Raw genomic sequence first — 20824 nt, forward strand, 5'->3', positions numbered from 1 at the left:
AGTGGATAGGGACTGAAGATGCCCTGAAGATGTAGACCAATGCCCCTGCGAGCCAATGGAGGAATTAGACCAGTAAGTGCCAAAGTTGAAGATGTAATCTCCAGATACACGCATTGTAAACCAGGACACCGGCTCCCAGGACCTCAGTCCACAAGCAGTAATGCTCCTGAAAGCCTGGCCCAGGCTAAGGAAGAGTTTGGTGGATGGGGACAGACTGTCATTTGACCGGCTAGGGACAAAGCAGAGGTGGAGAGTGGAGGCATTGCAGGGCGAACCATGAACAGCCAGGCTGAGGCTGAACTGTGGAGGACTGCTGGGGAGGCGGGGAGGAAAGAGAAATACCCACAGCTAAGCCCCTGTCCTGCTGCTGTGGGAAACAGGTGACTGGTGGCAGCCAGGCATAGGAGCCAGCTGCCAATCCTCGGCTTCAATCCATAGCTCCGAAGATGACTCAGAGATTCCTGAGCAGGGAGGGGTAGGTGGTGGGTGGGTGGCAGGTGGCAGAGAGAGCCGTGTCCCAGGAAGCCGTCTGGGTGGATCAGACACCACATTATGCTTTCTGACCCCTGCCCAGCATGTTAAGTGATTGGGGAAGCTTGTCTTCTGCTGCTGCTGTTTGCTCAGCTGCAGCACTGCCCATGAGGACTTAAAAGAAAAACCCACTGGGCGTTTTTTTCAGGCTATGAAAATGATGCATGCTCAGTTACAGATTAAACAACCACCGCAGATATCCTGCAGGGTACTGCAGGAGTCAGAAAGCCCACACAATAAGGCCTCACCAAAGCCCACTCGGTGTGCAGCCAGCCAGCCGGCCTTCCCACGCACCTCCCCAATCTCTCTTCCACTGTTTCTCTGATGCTGTTCTCCCCTTGGTGACAGCGTGCTGGGGTTTACAAGGAAGACTGTAAAGTTGTCTTCAGTCATTCTTGGTTACATACTACATCTGTTTCATTTCTGTTGCTGTGATAAAGCACCCCAACACAAAGAAACTGAGGGGAAGTAGGGTTTATTATTTCAGCTCGCAATCCCATACTTCAGTTCGTCATTGTGGGACATCAAGGCAGGATCTTCAAACAGCTAGTCACAGCACATCTCCAGTCAAGAGCAACAAGAACTGTATGCACGCATGACCAGCTGGCTTTCCCTACTCTCATACATAGTTCAGGAGCCCTGGCTAGGGAATGGTGCCTCCCACAGTAGGCTCGGTCTTCCCACGTCAGTTAGCTTAAGACAGTCCCTCACAGACACGCCCATAGGTAAACCCTGTGTGGACAGCCCCACACTGAGATGTTCTTCTCAACCATGGTTCCAGGTTGTGTCAAACTGACAGCTAAAACCAACCATCACGTATTACTTTACTGGATGGCTAAAGCATAACATTAATCAATTTCTATTTGAAAAGCACATACAGTGATTTAAATATGCCACTATTATAAACAATACATCAGAGGACATCTTTACACATGTTTTGCTTTTTGTTTTTTTGAGAGAGTGTCTCAGAAAAGTTGTAACTGTCCTGGAACTCACTGTTCACACCATGCTGGCCTCTAACTCACAGAAATCTTCCTATCTCTAGGATTAAAAGCATGTGCCACCACACACACATATACATCATATATTTTTAGCATTGGTTTAATTATTCTGTAATATATATATTTCACTCCTACAAGTAAAATTTTGTTTTTGTTTCCTGAGAAAGGGTTTCTCTGTGTAGATCTGACTGTCCTGACTCCTGAGTGCTGGAACTAAAGGTGTGCACCACCATACCTAACACAGATGAAATTTTGGGCCAATTTTTTTAGAACATTTTCTATGATCTAAGTTGTCTAATTGGCCTCTAAAAATCTGCCTATTTGTATCTTATTTCTGGTGTCCTTAGATCGGTGATGATGGTCGTAGAGTATTGTGGGAGAATTAGATTGTGGGTGCTAGGGCTTCTTCCCTGCATCATGAACACAGACCAGCCTCTCTCTGCTCTGCTAGAACCTGTGGCTAGGACTGTCACTCTAATGCACATGTGTGCCCTCTAGAAGACCCTCAACCTCTGTCATTTCTCCTGGCAGGAGAGCTGACCACATTCACAGCCCTGGACCGGGAAAAGAAGGATATATACAACCTGGTTGCTAAGGCAACAGATGGAGGGGGCCAATCATGCCAGGCAGATGTGATGCTCCACATTGAGGATGTGAATGACAATGCCCCAAGGTTCTTCCCCAGCCACTGCACAGTGGCTGTCTTTGACAACACCACAGTTAAGACCCCAGTGGCTGTGGTCTTTGCCCGGGACCCTGACCAGGGTGAGTATGTGAAGGACTGGTGGCCACCTGCACTAAGGAGCCGTTAGGCCCATCTGAGTGGAAGCATTCTCTGTGTCCTCTGGGAAGGGCATAGACTAAGACCCCTTGATGAGTCTGTGGCTACTCCAGGCTGGAAAAGATCTGCAGACAACTACACACCTGAAACTGTGGCAAGTGGCTTTAGTGGCATCTGAGACAGGCACAAAGGATTACAGAGAGTTTCCCCTCTGCCACTTAGAGACCCTCAGAACCAACACCCCAAAGCACTGTTTTCTCAAGGTCATTTTGAATATAGTTAATCAGAAATCTGCAAGTCAATTCTTCAGTTCATTAATTTACATAAGAAAGAAACTTTGAGCCCTGAATCCAATATGCTTATTAAAGTCCTTTCGTCAAACAGTTAAGTTGAACTGTTTGCACGATTTTCCTTTATTTTAGGTATGCTAAGCAAGTTGCCCACCACTGTATCAGTTCCTTTTTCGCTGCTATGACAAAAGTACCTGACAAAAACAGCTTCAGGAAGCAAGAGTTCATTTTGATGATTTGAGAAGAAATAGGTCCACCCTGGCAGTAGGACTTGAGGTGGCTTGTCATACTGTGTCCATTTCAGGAAGCAGAGAGCAGACAGGAAGTAGGGCCAGGCTATCAAGCCTCAAGTCCCGCCTCCAGTGACCTACTTCCTCTAGTGAACTCTACCTCCTAAAGGTTCTACAACCTTTCAAAACTGCTCCACATGCTGGGTACCAAGTCTTCAGACACTTGAACCTATGGGAGCACAGTTCACACTCAAACCACAACCACTGAGCTGTATCCTTAGCCCTAAGAGTCTACATTTTTATTTCAATAACTTTGTTTTCTTTGTTTCTTTGCCATGTGATATCTGCAAGATCTTTTAGTGTGGTTTTGATTGATGTCATTGAATACCATGGACTTGGTGATTGGTAAGGTTCAGGACTGGAGAGATGCTTATATTCCCAGAGATGCGGGGTAAGGAGAGAGAGGAAGCTATTTGGGGCTTGCTGGGCAACTAGCCTAGCTGAATCAGTGAACCCCACACCAGTGGGAGACCCTGTCTCAGAAAAATAACATGGATGGCTCCTGAGAAACGACACCTTAAGATGATGTCTAGCTTCCATACGCACATGCACACACATGCATGCACACCTGCACACACAGAAGTATGCACACACCAAAAAAGAAAATAGAAGTTTATCTGACTTACAGTTATAGAGGTTGGGAAGTCTAAGAATGTGGTACCAGCATCTGGGGAGGGTTTTCAGTTATATGACAATACAACAGAAGGCATTGCAGAGAGACCAGGGACAACTGTGGTATCTTGGCTTGGTCTTCTGCTTCTTGTGAAGCCACTAATGCCATTCTGGTAGCCACACCTTTATGACCTCATCTAGTCTCAGTGACTTCCTGACATCATCCACACATGAATTAGGGACTGAGTTTTCAATACATGAACTGTGAAGGTCACATTCAAACCAAGGCACACAGTGAATTAGATCCATCATTGTCTGTTTGTTCCACACTGTACCGGCTATAGCATCTGCCATCCTGAAACATCCTAATTTTGTCCGTTTTCCTAAGTCAAATTTTATCATTGATAATCTGGGTAGGCTAAGACATGCCCTAAGAGTCCCAGTAACCAGTTAAAATGATAGTGATAAAAGCGGAATCATACTCCTCCAGCAATGTAAATTGAGCACAGCCTAGATTTTAGCTTGGCATTGCAGGAGGCAAGATAGCGTATTCTAGGGAGGGTGAACTATCAATCCAAAGACAGAGAAGCCAGAGCTGGGAAACTTACACCCATGTTCGTGATGGGGTGAACATGTATGCGTGGGTACATGTTCACATGTGTGTGCATGTATGTGTGGAGACCAGAAGTCAACATCAGGCATCATGCCCTGTGTGCCATCCACTTTATTTCTGGATACAGGGGCCCTTCATTGGCATGGAGTTAGTTAGAGTAGGGTGACTCTCCATCAGGCCCCAGAAATCCATCAGTCTCTTCCTCCCCAGTGCTAGGATCAAGGCGTGCCTCACTATGCTTGCTTTTCACATGCATTCTGGGGATCAAACTCAGGTCCTCACGCTGGGGTGACAAGCACTTTGTCAAACAAGCCACCCGTCCAGCCCTGTTTTCTTAACTTTTTATTAATTATAGGCTCACAGGAAGTTGCCAACTAGTTTGTGAATAAGCTGTCATCCTCCCAAGTTGTTTTGTTATTGTTGTTGTTTTTTGTGAGGCCTTAGAGCTGTTGACTGAGATTCTCACTCTTGACATGCCCTGGGCACACTAGCTTTTAGGAGCCTCTCCGAAGTCCTGCTGTTGGGTGTCTTCAGTGTGACTCTCAGCCCTGGTCTCTACAGGTACCAATGCCCAGGTGATGTACTCGCTGACAGACTCTGCTGATGGCCAGTTCTCCATTGATGCCACTTCAGGGGTGATTCGCCTGGAGAAGCCTCTGCAGGTTCGATCGAACTCAGCGCTGGAGCTCACAGTCCAGGCCTCAGACCTAGGCATCCCAATACCACTGTCCACCTTGGGCACTGTCACAGTCTCCGTGGTGGGCCTGGAAGACTACCTGCCCATCTTCCTGAGTGCGGAGCACAGCACGCAGGTGCCCGAGGATGCTTTGATAGACACGGAGATACTACAGCTGGCTACCCTCACACGCCCGGGCTCAGAGAAGACTGGGTACCGCATCACGGGTGGGAATGAGCAGGGGAAGTTCCGACTGGATGCTCACACAGGTGAGATGGGCCAGAGCCTGCTCAACCCTTCATTAACAGCGTATACTAGTTTTTCATGTACCGGTAACATCCGTCCCATCCCCTGCAACTAGCATCCTTTGATTATATATACACTGTCCGCATTTCTTCATAGATCCATAAGCTGGGCCTTTTTTCCACGTGGGGCTAGCTTACCTGAGAGGGTCATTATTCCCCCATAGCTTCACCTAGAACTCTGTCCAGGATCCTCTGTGATCCATTCAACCCAGCTGGTGGCTTCCTGGTCTCAGCATAGCCCAAGAGGCTTGGCATGCCTCACTTCTTCCCTGAACCAAACACTTGCTAAAATCAAGTTTTCAAGTAGTGTGGGACTCGCTGCCTACCTTAAAACCACCCTGTGCCCAGCCCAGTTTCTGACAGCCCTGAATTTTCCACTATGATCATAAGGAAATGCAGAATATGGAAATTATCTATTTTCTCCTCCTAGCTATGGAGTCAGAGTCAAACCCAAGGAGACCCATGGAAAGACCCCACTGTATCTCATACAGAGTCCTCCCAGGCACCCCAGTGCATAGGACCTAACCCCCAACCCCTGAAAACTCTGCCTTATGGTTCCAGCTGCCTCTCCTCCATCACTTCTTCTCTCCTCAGGCATCCTGTACGTCAACGGGAACCTGGACTATGAGACAACTCCCAAGTACTTCCTGTCTATTGAATGCAGCCGGAAGAGCTCTTCCTCCCTCAGTGATGTGACCACCATCGTGGTTAATGTCACTGATGTTAATGAACACCACCCCAGATTCACCCATGACTTGTACACTGTGAGGGTCTTGGAGAACGCTGGTGTCGGTGATGCCATCTTGACTGTAAGGAACCCTGGCTTCACTCTTTGTGGGGTATAGTTTCTGGGGTGGCTCTTGCTTCACTCCCTATAGGTCCTTAGTCATCATAAGCATGGATCATAATCCAGCGCTCTATCATATGCCAGTGCTCTATCATAAATCAGCGCTCTATCATAAATCAGTGCTCTATCATAAGCCAGCGCTCTATCATAAGCCAGCGCTCTATCATAAATCAGCGCTCTATCATAAATCAGTGCTCTATCATAAATCAGTGCTCTATCATAAGCCAGCACTCTATCATAAGTCAGCGCTCTATCATAAGCCAGTACTCTATAGTATATGTCTTGTGACTCCTCAGGAAAACTGTGCCACATGTAAGTGCCAGGCTGATTTAGTGGGGACACAGGATTGGTAATATTCAACAGAAGAGCCAAAAAGAGGTTGACCCCAGAGGTTCGCCCAATGCCTACGGCAGTCTATGCAGGAAGTGGCATGAAGAGCCAGTGGGTGGGAGATAGGAACAGAGGGCATACCGCATTGTATTTCTTTGCTTTTAAATATACAGTTGCTCCCTCCTTCCACGAAACATGTTCACATTTAGTTCTTCAGGACGCCTCTCCATCTCCTGTCTGATCTCTCCGTATGCATCCTGCGCACTAAATGCAAATTAGAATTATCCTTCCATTTCTTAGGCCGAACCATTCCTTCCTGAACTCACTTCCACACTTCCTTGGCCATACCCTTTCCTCTGCCTGGATGGTCTTTCTATGCCCAGACCCTTCTCCATCCTTCAGAGCTCCCTGAATCCTCTTATAACCTTCCTGGAGGTCAGTCCACTCTACTCCCATGAGGACCACCGTGATGGGAATCACCCACAACACCAGACACAACACTTTCTAAGGGTGCACCATTTCATATGTTCCCTACATTCTGGCCTCCTGGAACCAGCCCTTGTGTACCCTGTCCCTGGGAGAGAATGGGTCAATAAGTGAATCCATGGCATGCTGAGATCACAAGAGATTCTCTTGGGTTGGGAACTACCGACTCAGTGGTAGCGGTTGGGGTAGGAACACAGCCATCACTCTCGGGGCTAAGATCTCTTTCTGGTCATTCTTGTGCCTGAATTCACAATCTCCCTCTGCTACAGGTATTGGCATCTGATGATGATGGCCCTGTAAATAGTGTCATTACCTATAGCCTGGTCGGAGGGAACCAGCTTGGACACTTCACCATCAACCCAAAGAAGGGGAAGCTTCAGGTGGCCAAGGCGCTGGACTGGGAACAGGTGAATCCAGGCTAAACAGAAGTGTGGCCCTATGGCAGGTCCAGAGAGTAAAGAGCAAGCACACCCCATCCTGATATCCAGACAGTCCCTAGAGTGATTCCTCTGTGAACTCAGTGGCAAGAGGGAGGCTGACAAGGCAAGTGACCGCTACCACGGACTGAGATCAGTTCCTGGCCTCAGGCACTTTGCTGGATGCCTTAAGAGAATCTCACCATTTGATGCCCACAGCCATTCTAGGATGTATGACCTGACTTCACCCTCTTCCCAGCTCAGTCCCCTTCCCTGGCCCCCATAGTGAGGAGGTTGCAAACCACTCTCTATCTGTCCGATTCTGACACCTGAACTCTAGCGCTATGGGAGGCCCCTAGTAGTAGGCAATACCCCGAGGGACAGACACCAGAGGCTTTATCTCTAATTCTCCCGCTGCGCATCTTGCCACAGACACCCAGCTATTCCCTGAGGATTCGAGCCACAGACAGTGGGCAGCCCCCGTTGCATGAGGACACAGAGGTGGCTGTTGAGGTGGTTGATGTCAATGACAACCCACCCAGGTTCTTCCAGCTCAACTACAGCACCACTGTCCAGGTAAGGGCATCCTGAACCTACCCTCCTCTTGTGTCCCTCTCAATAAGAGGAGCTTCCCGGGAATATCAGTCCACCCAACCAACTTTTCCTCTGCTGTCCCTAAAGGCAATACAGGGAACCAAAGGTGGCTATGGTTATGGGACATAAAAGAAACAGGCCCCTTGTTAGGCTTTTATATGACTGCTATCCTGTCCTATTTGGGGTTCATCACAGTCGTTGAAGTGGGTAGAGTCCACCTCAGAGATTTCAGACATGAAGGTACATGGGGCAAGAAAGGCGCCATACTTCATGTTAACTCTCATCTGTGAATCTAGCTTTAAGTATGTACATATATGCAGATTTATGTGCATATATATTCACACATATAATGAAAGCAGAAAGGAGACGATTTGGGAAGGAGGAAGACCAGTGAGATGGGGAAGGAAGGACTAGAAGGGTAGTGAGGAGGTGTATGAAAATAAGGTAAAATTACATGTGTGTGCACACACACTCACATGCATATATGTATGTGCACATATATAATATCATAAAGAAACCTATTATTTTGTTTTCTAGCTAAAAATTAATGATTAAAAAATAGAAGTGCTGTCACCATGCACCGATGGATTCTAAGCACTAGCAGTCTGTCAGCTGTAAGGTCAGGCACTGGCCTGCTCTATAGGAAAGGGTTTGACCCTCAGTGTTTAAGAACCCTTCTAAGACCCGGTGCTGTACTCAGGGACACGGAGGGAAAACTACCAGGCCAGCATTCAGCCTAGGTCCAGGCAGCGGACTAGGGACTTGACACTGAGCTCTGTGGGCAAGGGATAAGGACTGGTCCCTGGAAAGGGGAACCACAAAGGAGGGACCTGAGGGGCCGTGACTTACACCGCTCTCTGGCTTCCTGTCGTTCTCGGTCACAGGAGAACTCCCCCATTGGCGTCAAAGTCCTGCAGCTGATCCTGGATGACCCCGACTCTCCACAGAATGGGCCCCCTTACTCCTTCCGGATCACTAAGGGGAACACTGGGTCTGTGTTCCGAGTAACACCAGATGGATGGCTAGTGACAGCTGCAGGCCTGAGCAGGAGGGCCCAGGAGTGGTATCAGCTTCACATCGAGGTGAGTGCTGGGTGAATCTGAGCTAGTGTGTGTGGTGATAGCCTTGGAGACAGGACACCTGCTGGTAGACACACTGGTGGTGTTTCTGCTCTGAGGAAAAAGTGTGTGGAGTGTGTGTGGACCTGGAAGTGGACTAGGGACTTCACACTGAGGTGTACAGGAATACCTTTTCTCATCCTTGTGCGTGCGTGTGTGTGTGTGTGTGTGTGTGTGTGTATGTGCTCGGGTATATGTATCTGTGTGTGTATGTGCATACATGTGCTTGACTATCATGTGTGTACATGCATGTGGAGGCCCAAGGACATCCTTAGTATGGGATGCGAAGGGGATTGCTCCTTTACAAGGGCGTTCCATTCTGAGTATGAAGATAAACACCGAGTAGATAAAGGGGAGAGTCACACCTTAGGACTTAAGTCAATAAGGTAACTAGAGACTCAAGGCAAGGTACTCACAGATATGTCACACGTGTGACATCTGAGTTGGGACCTGAAGGGGCCTGAAGGACAGTGGGCAGGAGAGCATTCCAGGCAGGAAGAATAAGATGGATAAGGACTCGGGTTGGGTTAGAGTTGGAGTGACCTGTGATCAAAAAATAGGAAGTGATGTCAAGAAGGAAACTGAAGCATAGATAAGGCTGATCAATCATGGTGAGGCAGGAGGATTGTTCATTTTATGGGCGACTGATAGCTGAGGTCCAAACTGTGATACTTTGAGTGACAGAAGTACTTTGAGTGACAGAAGTTCAACTGGCTACTACAGCAGATATATATGCTACATGCATATGCTACGGACTATACAGGCTAACGATCAGACCTTTCACAGATCTGGGGGCTGAAGGCCAAGATCAGAATGAAGTTGTGGGCAGACCCTGGTGAGGGACCTCTTTCTAACACGGCAGGAAGACAGCAAGCCGGTGGCAACTGCTTCTAAAGGCACTGATGTCCCTTTAGCCAGAGGAGTGTTACATCCCTGTAGTCCTAGTACTGGGCGGGCTGAGGCAGGAGAATTATAAGTATGAGATCAATCTGAGCTACAAATAGATTTCTAGGGCAGTCTGGGTTACATGTCTAGACCATGTGTTAAAACAAAGCAAAGGAGTTGTGCACACCTTTAATTCCATGACTTGGAAGGCTGAGACAGGAGGATTGGATTGTAAGTCCTGAGGCCAACCTGAGTTATAGAGCCAGATCGTGTCTTGTAAAATAAAAAAAAAGGCTTTTGTTTGTTTGTTTATTTGTTTAAAGGCACTGATCATCTTCACGAAGGCCCCACGGCTCTGCTCTTATTTCCCAAAGGTTCCACTTATAAGCAGTGGGGATTGAATTTTAACATTCGAATTTTGACTGGACAGAAATACTAAGCATTGGTGACAATTGAATCACAGCCAAGAACACTCTAACCTAGCCTTGGCAAGCCAAGTTTGAATAGGCACTCGTGTGTGTGTGTGTGTGTGTGTGTGTGTGTGTGTGTGTGTGTGTGTGTTTACATTTGTTTATGTATTTGTTTGGCTCCCCTGGAACTGGAGTTGCAGGCCCTTATGAGCCTTCCACTGTGGGTGCTGAGAACAAAGCTTGGATCTCCACAGGAGCAACAAGCCCTAAGCCCTGCGTCGTCTCTCCAGCCCTGATTTTCTTATTTAAGAAGATTATTCCACCCTTATTTAAAGTCTCCACAAGCTGTTCACACCTATGACGTGAGCCCCAGTCTTGTGCTCCTCAGCCCATTGTAGAGCCAGCATTCCTTCTATTTGCTCCAGCACCTTCCTGTTTAATTAATTAGGCACGCCACTTCTTGCCCACCCCAGGGGCCCTGCCGCACTCTCCTCAGAGACGCCATCCCTTTCACCTGACCTAAGTCAGACCCCTCACTGTCTTCTCACCCTGTCCGTCTGTTTTCTTCACTGCGTCCAAGCCGCTAGCCTCTTGCATGTTTGATTATTCACCCTGCCTGTCCCGATTACAGCAGAGGCCCTGCCACAGAAAATACTCATCTGGCCCAGAGAGCGAGTTCTCACTCCCTCTCCAATGTGTAGGAAAGAGAGTCCCAGAGGGGCTCTCTTCAGTCGGGAGGTGCCTGCTGACTTACCCAAGTCTGGGCCGGAGATACGGGGTAGAGGGCTCAGAAGGGAAGAGGCATGAAAAGATGGGCCTGTGCTGGAGAGTTGGCTCCGTCAGCATATGTGTGTACACACAAATAAGCACATACATGTGTGTACACACATGTGGAGAGTTGGTTGGAGTGATTTTGGAAGAGGCTCAGGGCCCACGAAGCTTGGGGAAGTTGAGCTGTTTTACTGTTTCCCTGTTTTCTACAAAACCTTAAGAAAATCTCCAGCGCTTCCTTGGGCTTTGGAGTTGATCTTTTTCCAAGCGCGGCAGTGTGCATCACCTGTCTCGATGGGTGTGGGGAAGGGAGACTAGGTTGGTAGGGGGAACAGCCTAAGCTGGGCATAGAGGCACTGCAGTCTGCTGGGTGCCAACACCGTTCTTCTTACCCACAGGCGTCAGACAGTGGCCTCCCGCCCTTGTCATCTTCCACACTGGTCAGAGTACACGTGGCAGAGCAGAGCCGCTACCCACCCTTCACACTCCCGCTGGAGGTCTTCATCACAGTGGCAGAGGAGGAATTCCAGGGTGGCATGGTAGGCAAAATCCACGCCACAGACCGAGACCCACAGGACACACTGACCTACAGCCTGGAGCAAAAGGAAAGCCTGGGCAGGTACTTCTCAGTGGGTGCATCGGATGGCAAGATTATTGCCTCCCAAGGACTGCCTCGTGGCCGATACTCCCTCAACGTCACAGTCAGTGACGGGACCTTCACCACCACCACTGGGGTCCACGTCCACGTGTGGCACATGGGGCAAGAGGCTCCTCCGCAAGCCGTGTGGCTGGGCTTTCATCAGCTCACCCCTGAAGAACTGGTGAGTGACCACTGGCGCAACCTGCAGAGATTCCTCAGCAATACCTTGGACATCAAACGAGCCAACATCCACCTGGCCAGCCTGCAGCCTGCAGAGGCCATGGCTGGGGTGGATGTGCTCCTGGTCTTTGAGGGGCATTCGGGAACCTCCTACGACCTCGAGGAGTTGGCCTCTGCCATAGTTCAGTCAGCCAAAGAGATGGAACACTTGGTGGGGATTCAGATGAGGTCCGCTCTACCCGTGGTGCCATGCCAAGGGCCAAGCTGCCAGGATCAAACCTGCCGAGAGACAGTGTCCTTGGAGCCCAGGATTGGGCCCACTTACAGCACAGCCCGGCTCAGCATCCTGACACCACGACACCACCTGGGGAGGAACTGCTCCTGCAACGGTAAGGCCTGGAGCTGCGTGGCTGGGCCCTGGCTGCCTGCCTCCATGTGAACTCCCACAGAGGTTTATAGCATGGCTATAAGCAAACTAAATGCCACAGCAGACCAGCGTAACATTGGGAGTGATGGCCCAAAATTTAGTCGTGGGGCACTAACCGAGTTCTCTCCACTTTCTGGATTTTTTGTTTTGTTTTGTTTTTTGTTTGTTTTTCGAGACAGCTTTGTAGCCTATCTTGGAACTAACTCTTGCAGACCAGGCTGGCCTCAAATTCACAGAGATCCACCTGCCTCTGCCTCCTGAGTGCTGGAATTAAAGGCGTGCGCCACCACCGCCTGGCAACTTTCTGGTATTTTGAAAGTCACCATCAAGTACAAAAGACACAGTAGCTAAAAGCATAGACTGGAGCATCAGGCTGCCACAGTTCACATCTTTGCTCTACCACTGTCCAGCCAGATGACTGGCGGGAATTCTTTGAACCTCTCCATGCCCGTGGGCTTTGCTATTATAAGGACTGAGTTTAACATATCAGGGACTCTTGGACGAGCCTGACAAAGGATAGCTACTGCAGGCATGTCAGTTACTGACGTCACCGCTGCCAACCCCACAGCCTGCTGGTACCAAAAAAAGTATTAAAAAGAAGACCCAGCATAGGTTCACACCCCATCCCCACTGTTTATTAGTGGTGTGTCCTTGGGTGTAAAGTCCACCGTCTCCTGCTGCCCATCTATAAACAACACTCCTCCCCTTCAGCTGGTTTAGGGAATAAATTACATATAGATGTTATAGCACGTAGCCATGGCTGGCCACAGTAAGTCCAGAGAGGTACTGGCTGTCACTCACATGGGAGCAGACAGTGCTATAGAGAGCCTGCTGTGTGCAGGCTCCACGTGGGTCATCCGTTCCTTCTGTGTGAAAGGCGGGTGCTGTTTTGCCTGAAACTCTCCAGCCTCCAATAGAGGCTAGGTTATTTGAGCCCCAGTGTGTCCTATTCAGAGCCTAAACTCTGCACTAAGTGAACCCAGGAACTCGGCTTTCTGAAAGACTCTCCCAGAACCCCCGGCATGGAGACCCACACCCTGGGCCAGCTCAGCTTTGTCAAAAGGAAACTGACGCAAGCTAGGAAATGGTTCAGTTGGTAAATTGCTCACATTCCAGAATGGGAATGTGAGTTCGGATGCCTAGCTTCAGATACAGAGCATGTACCTGTAATGCCCGTGCTGGGGAGGTAGAGGCAGGAGGATCTCTGGGATTCACTGGCCAGACAGCCCAGCCAGATCAACCAGCTCTAGTTCAGCCAGGGACACTGACTTTAAAAATAAAGGGGAGAGCAATTGAGGAAGACAGCGAATGTCAACCTCTGGCCCTCACATGCACATATACATGCACACACATACTCATACGTGTGCATACATACACACTCACTCACGAAGTAACATGGCCTGATTTACCTTTGAGGGACTCATCCAGCTTGCATTAGTGAGACTGTGGTTCAGATTTAGAGACTGCCAGGGAACAGTGGGCCTAGGCTAGAAGGTCAGCGAGTCCCTTCTCTGCCTTCTCCCCAAGACCAGCTGAAGATTCTGGGCCATCTGACAGCAGACAGCAGAAGTTTTAAAAGGTAGTCCTACTGTGCACAGCACCGGGGAGGCTGTGCTCAGAGACTGCTCTGCACATGCTGCTAGAAGTTCTCATTGTAAAGCCTCCAGTGAGCCCTTCCTTGACATTCAACTGGAAACACGTGATCCCAGGGCTGCACTTTGAGAAACTCTAGCTGGGCTTGTTGACTGCCAAAATCACTTGGGAGAGGGCTGTTTTGTCAATGTTTTAGAAAAATAGGACACCCCCCAAATTAATCTATGTGTTGTATACAAGCACCTCCACGTGTTTTCCAAAATCCAGTGTATCAGAGTAGCTCAAATCTCAGTCAAGGCTTAGAATGTAACCAGCATCTTGAAGGGAGACTCCTTTCCTCAACACTTTCCATGGGAAGATTTTTTAAATTTTGGCTGGCCTTCAGCTGGCTGAGTAGCCAAGCATGACCCTGAACTCCTGATCCTCCTGCCCCCACCTCCTAAGTGTTGGGATTGTGGCATGTGCCACTGTGCTCGGTTTTGTCGTCCTGGGGATGGAACTCTCCAGATACTCTACCAACCGAGCCACATCCCCAGCCCCACCTTGAGCATCTGAAGCAGACTGTACCCAAAGGGCATCTGAGATGCTATGTTTTAAGTGAGTCCCCAGCCAGTCCGGCCACATTTGGGAATTCTTGGTCTGAATCAATTTCTGTCACTCATCCTTTAGCATCCAGCACAAAGACCAGGTTGGGGGGGATTTTAGATTTCATGTGTGATAGAATCTTTGTGTCTTGGGATTCCTTGTACCTCAAGCTGCAGCCTACCCCCTTTCATTATCTCCTCTCTTACAGTCTCTCTTCCCTGGATATCGGGAGCCTATGTCATTCATTCTTTGTCCTTAGGACGAACAGGCAGCTTCTTCACACTGGGGGACTGGGAGCATCATAGTTGAGTCCAGGACTAGGGAAGGAGGTGCTTATGTGATGTTACATTTCCCAGAGCACACATTTCCAAAGCATGTGTGGTCAAACAAGCCAAGCTGGGGACCCGCATCCCATCCCTTGCCCAGGTAAAATCTGGCTGAGGAAATCTGCATTAGAAATCAGTAACCAGGCTGGGGGATGCTGGACTTGGCAGAAGCCTGGATTCCTTATCCATTGCTAGTCTCTTTTCTTTATGCATGGCTCTGGAAAAGTCATCCACTCCACCCAGCCTGGGCTCTTCATGTAACAGATGTGAGAAGTGGTCTGTTTGCCACCCTAGGGTCAAATGAAACAAAGTCAATCTAGAGGATCCGAGACACTTCAAGGATGGTGACACTTCGGGTTCCTTTGCAGGTACCACCTTGAGGTTCAGTGGCCAGAGCTACATGCGGTACAGGCCCCCAGAGGCTCGGAACTGGCAGATCCACTTCTACCTGAAAACGCTCCAGCCATGGGCCATTCTAATGTTCACCAATGAAACAATCTCTCTTTCCCTGAAGGTAAGGTGATTCCCACCAGAGTGGTTGTCATGGGCACTCCATACTGGGAAGATGGGGGTGCTGTGAGGATGTCTGTTGAGCCAATTCCTGGCAAAGAATCCCTTCATGGCTTTCAAGGGTGTTGGGTGTGACTATCAGCCAGAACACACAGGACACGGGACTCTCTGCCACAGCCATTCTACCTGGAGATGCACACCCCAGGTCATCCAAGGGTGGGGCTACTTGCTCAATGGGATGAGAGATCCCTGGAAGATAGAAGAATGTGAGTCCAGACAACTCTGGCCTTGTGAGAATGTTTTTAGTGTGTGTACAGGAATAGCCAGTATGTGTGTGTTGGTGGGGGGATGGGGTGGAGGATGGCTTCCACTGGGAGTACTCAGATGACAAACCCAAGACAAAGCCTCATAGAATCACAAGGAAAAAATACTAATTTATGTTCAGTCCCTTGGTGCTTCATATTATATCCCATTAAAGTGATGTTGTTCGCTGCCTGGATTAATAATTCCATCACAACCACCAGGCAACCATTTCAGTTTGTTCAACACGTGTCTGCTAAGCACAGGCACTGGGTGACAGGGTGACAGACTTTGTTCTGTGCACTTGAATCCCATTGGTGTATGGGACTGAAATCCCTCTTGGAGTTTTTGTTAAGCACAAGGGAGACAGAAGATAAAACACAGAGGTCTCAGAGTTTGTTTGAATGTGGGAAATCCTCAGGGCACAGGAGATGGGAGGTGCGGGGCGAAGAGGTGGTCAGGGAGGTGGAGCTGAGCAGTGATTTGAGGAGGATGAAGAAATGCATGAGGTATATTTCCTATTGCTGTGACAAAATTCCTCACGCGAGCACTTCAAGAATAAAGGGTCTATTTTGCCTTGTATTTTCCAAAGGTGGGAAAGGCATGGTGGCAGGAGTGGGAGGCAGCTGTCACGTGGCATCTGTAGTCAGGAAACAGAGAGACGGTTGCTGGTGCTCAGATCTCTTTCTCCTTTGATCCAGCCCAGGACCCTATTCCCACATCCAATGTGGTCTTCACATCTCAGTTAAGTCTTTCTAGAAGCTCCTTCATAGACACACCCAGATGTGTGTGTCCATGGTGATTCTCAGTCCCATCAAGTGGAGAAGATGGAGAGGAAACATCACAGGGAGGTAGCTTCATGGCCATGTCGGGAGTTATGGTCAGTTCGATGAACAACAAGAGGCTGTTGGCATTCTTAAACAACAGCCCAGAGTCCCACACGGCTCCAGTGACATGAACAAGGTGGACAGACCTCATGATTGGGGTCTAAGGTGTAATGGAATGTGGGGGCATATCACTGAAGGTCTCAGCAGCCCTTCGAAGGACTTTGCTTTCATCTGAGCAAACACAGCAATCTGACTTTCTTGTCACCATGGCGCCTGCATTGAGAATAGAGTTTACAGGAACAGAAACAAAGAAACCCAGACAGGAAGCTGAAGTAATAACTCAGGTGTTGTGAGGGTGGCTGTGGGGACCAGGCTGATGACAGTGGGCTGTGACAAAAGTGTCAGATTCAGGAAGGAATTTCAAGCCAACATCCTTTTCCAATACAGAGGGAGTAGAAAGAGCATGGGGGAGTAGTTTGGCCTGAGTGCCTGGAAAGGTGGAGTTGCTGCTGACAGACCTGGGGAAAGGTGTGGGTGGAGGAGGTTGGGGAATATTGGGAGCTCAGGTTAGACATATGGCCTTGAAATGAAGCTAGCAAAATCAGTCTAGTGCTGTGAGAGAGGTCTGGGCTGGGCTGGGGAGACACGGGGTCAACAGAACATGCATGCTACTGAAAGCCAGGAGGCTGCATGGGAGCACTAGGGAGGGCAGCTCAGAAAACAGGCTGAGGAGAACCCTTAGGGCACAGCCCATGAAGAGGGCAGAAAGAAGACAGGGGGCCAACAGAGGACACAAATCATGAGCCTTCAAATAAAACAGAATAGTATATCCAGGAAGACAAGTGAACTTGGATCAGAAAGAAGCTAGAGGTGAGGCTTAACAGGGTAGAGCTTCCTTAGTGGGGGCAAGGCCCTGGATTTATTCTAAGAGGAATAGGGAAGGGGAAGAGGAGAAGGAAGAGAAAGGGGAAATAAGATGAGGAGGAAGGTCAAGAGGAAGCAAGAAAAAGAAGAAGAAAAAGATAAGAAAGGGTGAGGAGAAGAAGGGAAGGAGGAAGAAGAAAAAGGAGAAAGAGGAGAGGAGGAGGAAGTAAAGGAGGTGAAGAAAGAGCAGTAAGAGGAAGAGAGAAAAAAGAAGAGGGGAAAGAAGAGGAGGGAAAAGGGAAAGAGGAGGAGGAATAGTGGGCAGGAGAGGCAGTGGTTAGCTGAGCGACTATCTGCTGAGAGCAGAGCAGAAGTGGAGGTCCGTCATTTGACTCAGCAACCCAGAACACTCGACGCCAGTGGTTTTTAGCACAGGACACATGGGTCCATTCGGGAGCCAAGGAAGGAAATTATTGCAAGCTCAAGACAATTTACTTCTTTTAAGATGGGAGGACTGACTGTGTTTGTGCGCCAGCTGAGATGATCCGGTGGGGGAATGGACACGATGAGGATGCAGGAGAGAAGGGAGGCCAGAGAACCTAGTGTTGAAGGAAGTGAAGGGGACATGGATCATTGGAGGGACCGGCTTTAGCTGAAGAGGACAGTTGTGATGTCAGAGAGCCTGCCAGCACCTCTGATGCCTTCGGCAGGAAACGAGGCCATCAGCTGCGAGCGCTGTGTCTGAGGAGAGAAGTGTTCAGTCACGACAGGTTGATCTGATGCTGGAGAAAAGTGTTCGAACAGTCACGACAGGTTGATCGGATGCTAGGCAGTCAGGGGCTCATCTCTGCTAAGGGTCATGGGGTGAAAGCTGGGCAGTGGGTGAGGACAGAGAAAGACATCATTTTCTCCAACTATGTTCAAATTTTTCTAAGGGAACTGACTTGCCCATAATAAATAGTAAAATATTTGATCCCAAGTACACCTAGATTTTTGCTGTTGTTGTTTTGTTTTTGTTTTCGCTAACACAACATCAACACAGGGGACTCAACCTTGAACCGGAGGCTTGCCAGTCAAGCACACCCTCACTAAGCTACATAGCCCAACTGTTCTTTCTCTGTTTGGAAACAGGGTCTCTCTATGTACCCCAGGCTAGCCCAGTGCTCTACAAGCAGGTCTACCTGTTGAGAGTAAAGCTAAGTAGAATGTTCTAAGCCAGAGGTTCTCCATCATTTTGACTTTAAGGATTTATGTGTGTGCAAGCACATGTTCAGAGGCCACAGGGCAACCTTGGGTGTTGCTCCTTGTGTACCATCCACCTTGGTTGTTTCAGTTTCTCACAAGTCTGTAGATCAACACCTAGGCTAGGCCAGCTGATCCATGCACAACCGCTTGAATGACCAAAACCACAGGGTCCCGTCAGTAAGGTTTCTTTGGGCCTCAGGTTTCTCAGCTGTCAAATGGGATCTTGATCGTCCCAGGGAATATGGTGAGGACTGGGATGGGATTCTGAGGGTGTTTGGATTCTTCAGGGGCAATGTGAGAAGCATTTGGAAATGCTTGAAAATGGGGACGTGGCTCTCAATTGGTAGACCATGTGTTTGGCATACAGGAAGACTTAGATTCAACCCCCAGCACAGTGTAAATGAGATATGGTGGTGAACAACTGTAATGCTAGCAAATTAGGAGGTATAGGAACAAGGATCAGAAGTTCAAGGTCATCCTTGGCTACATAGAAAAAAGAGGTGAGAGAGAAAACAACAGTCGCACTCTGGCAACTGGAGGCCGATCAGCAGAATTACAGAACTCTTGTTTTGCTGACAGCAGCCTGTGCTCTCTTTGCAGCTGGCCAATGGCTTTCTCCAGCTGGAATACAGCTGTCCAGGTGGTTTCTATGGAAACCTTTCTTCCCAGCATCCTGTGAACAATGGACAGTGGCACTCCATGCTGTTGGAGGAGAGGGACGCTTCCGTTCATCTGTTGGTCGACACCACAGACAACACCTCCCTTGTCATCCCAGAGGAATGTCAGAGTCTGAGGACAGAAAGACAGCTACTGCTGGGTGGCCTTGTCCCCTCAAATCCTTCCGCGAATGTTTCCTTGGGCTTTGAAGGCTGCCTGGATGCTGTTGTGGTCAATGGTGAGAGGTTAGAGCCACTTGGCCACGGAAAGAAGACGGTGGGCTGGCTGGAGAGACAGGCCCTCACCCAATGCTGCTGGCCCGGCACTGTCTGCAGCCAGAACCCATGCCTCAACGGCGGAAGCTGCTCCCCTGCCCTTGGATCAGGTAAAGACTGAGATGGTGACCCCAAGGTTTATTCCAAAGACCCCTGATTGTGATGGAGCCCTTGTGTCTCACTGTAGCGTCGACAGGGTAGGGTCTCTCACCACAGCCCAGGGTGATCTTGGGCCAGCCACAGGTATCTAGCAGACGAATGGTTCTTGAACTGCAGCACAGAGGCGCAGGAGTCCCGCCCCCCCACCCACTAGCTGGTCGCTCACTCACCCTCCTCTCTCCCCCAGGCTACCTGTGCAGATGCTCACCTCCGTTCTCTGGCAGGAACTGCGAACATGGAAGGGAGAACTGCACTTCTGTGCCCTGCCAGGAAGGTGGCACATGTGTCTCCTCCCCAGAAGGCACTTCCTGTAACTGTCCTCACCCTTACACAGGTGACAGGTAAGCCCAGAGAGGTCACGTGCTCTGGCTCCTTACCCTGGAGCATGAGGGAGTGAGCTGTGCTTTCTGACCTCCAGAGAGGTCAACGTGAGTCCGGAAGCCAGGCCTCTGGCCCTTTCCTCCTGTGACTTCCCTGCATCAGGACACTGCCGGAAGGAATGCTCATGGAAAAGGTCATTTCCCAGACCCAATTCCCAACCTTCTGAGCCAGACCCACAAATAAGGGGCCTGGAAGCCACACGTCTCTCCAGCTTTTTAGGGCATGTCAACCCTGGATGACATCTGCAGAGAAATGACTGCATTTGCTTTCTGCCGTGTGTCCCAGACACACTTGGGGAAACTGGTTCTCCTGGGCCTTGGAACAGCTATGTCTCAGACTCCTGCCCTGCAAATCTCTGCACCCTGCCACCGACTAGGTTAGGTCATGAGGGTACTGGCAAAGGAGACACGTTCTGGAAACCTAGAAGCAAAGCATTTGAACCAGTGTCTAGTGTTGGGCACTAGACACTAGACCCAAGCTTGGGAACATGGATTACAACATACTCTGTCTTAAAAACAAACAAACGAAAACAAACAAACAAAACCCCTCAATGGCATAGTCCTGCCACCATTTTGTAGATGGGGGAAACTGAGACCCAGAGAGGGAAAGGGCTTACCCAAGATCACCCAATGTGCCAGTGACTCAAGTCCTTCTCAGCAGCCATTGTTCTTGCCCTGATCGCTGCCTGCTTGGATGTAAGAATGTCACTCCTCAGGGTCATTGGAGGGTGGGTGGGAGCAAGCCAGGAAAGCGGCATTTGTGTTTTAAGAGAGGAACTTAGGGGAATGCAGCATTACATTGCAGGACAAGCTGCTTGTGGTGAAATTCTTAGCACTGAAATGTATTTGGGACTCAGCTGGGGTCAGGGGGAACTTTTCCCCTAAATCCCTCCAAAGTGG

The 20824-nt window shown here is 49.3% G+C and overlaps 1 protein-coding gene across 5 annotated transcripts in view; it reads left to right on the forward strand.

Annotated features, from left to right (window-relative positions):
- The window catches only part of Fat2 (FAT atypical cadherin 2), a 91518-nt gene that overhangs the window by 66166 nt on the left and 4528 nt on the right, over positions 1-20824 (forward strand). For all 5 annotated transcript variants that reach the window (XM_085694967.2, XM_085694965.2, XM_085694964.2 and 2 more), the window contains 10 exons: positions 2064-2297; positions 4680-5063; positions 5694-5908; positions 7032-7169; positions 7611-7754; positions 8657-8854; positions 11355-12165; positions 15076-15221; positions 19054-19495; positions 19732-19885. In XM_085694967.2, the coding sequence (XP_085551093.2) occupies positions 2064-2297; positions 4680-5063; positions 5694-5908; positions 7032-7169; positions 7611-7754; positions 8657-8854; positions 11355-12165; positions 15076-15221; positions 19054-19495; positions 19732-19885 (2866 nt within the window). The remainder of the gene's footprint in view (positions 1-2063; positions 2298-4679; positions 5064-5693; positions 5909-7031; positions 7170-7610; positions 7755-8656; positions 8855-11354; positions 12166-15075; positions 15222-19053; positions 19496-19731; positions 19886-20824) is intronic.

Source organism: Myodes glareolus, chromosome 9 (genome assembly GCF_982192425.1).
Source record: "Myodes glareolus chromosome 9, mMyoGla1.1, whole genome shotgun sequence".
NCBI lineage: Eukaryota > Metazoa > Chordata > Mammalia > Rodentia > Cricetidae > Myodes > Myodes glareolus.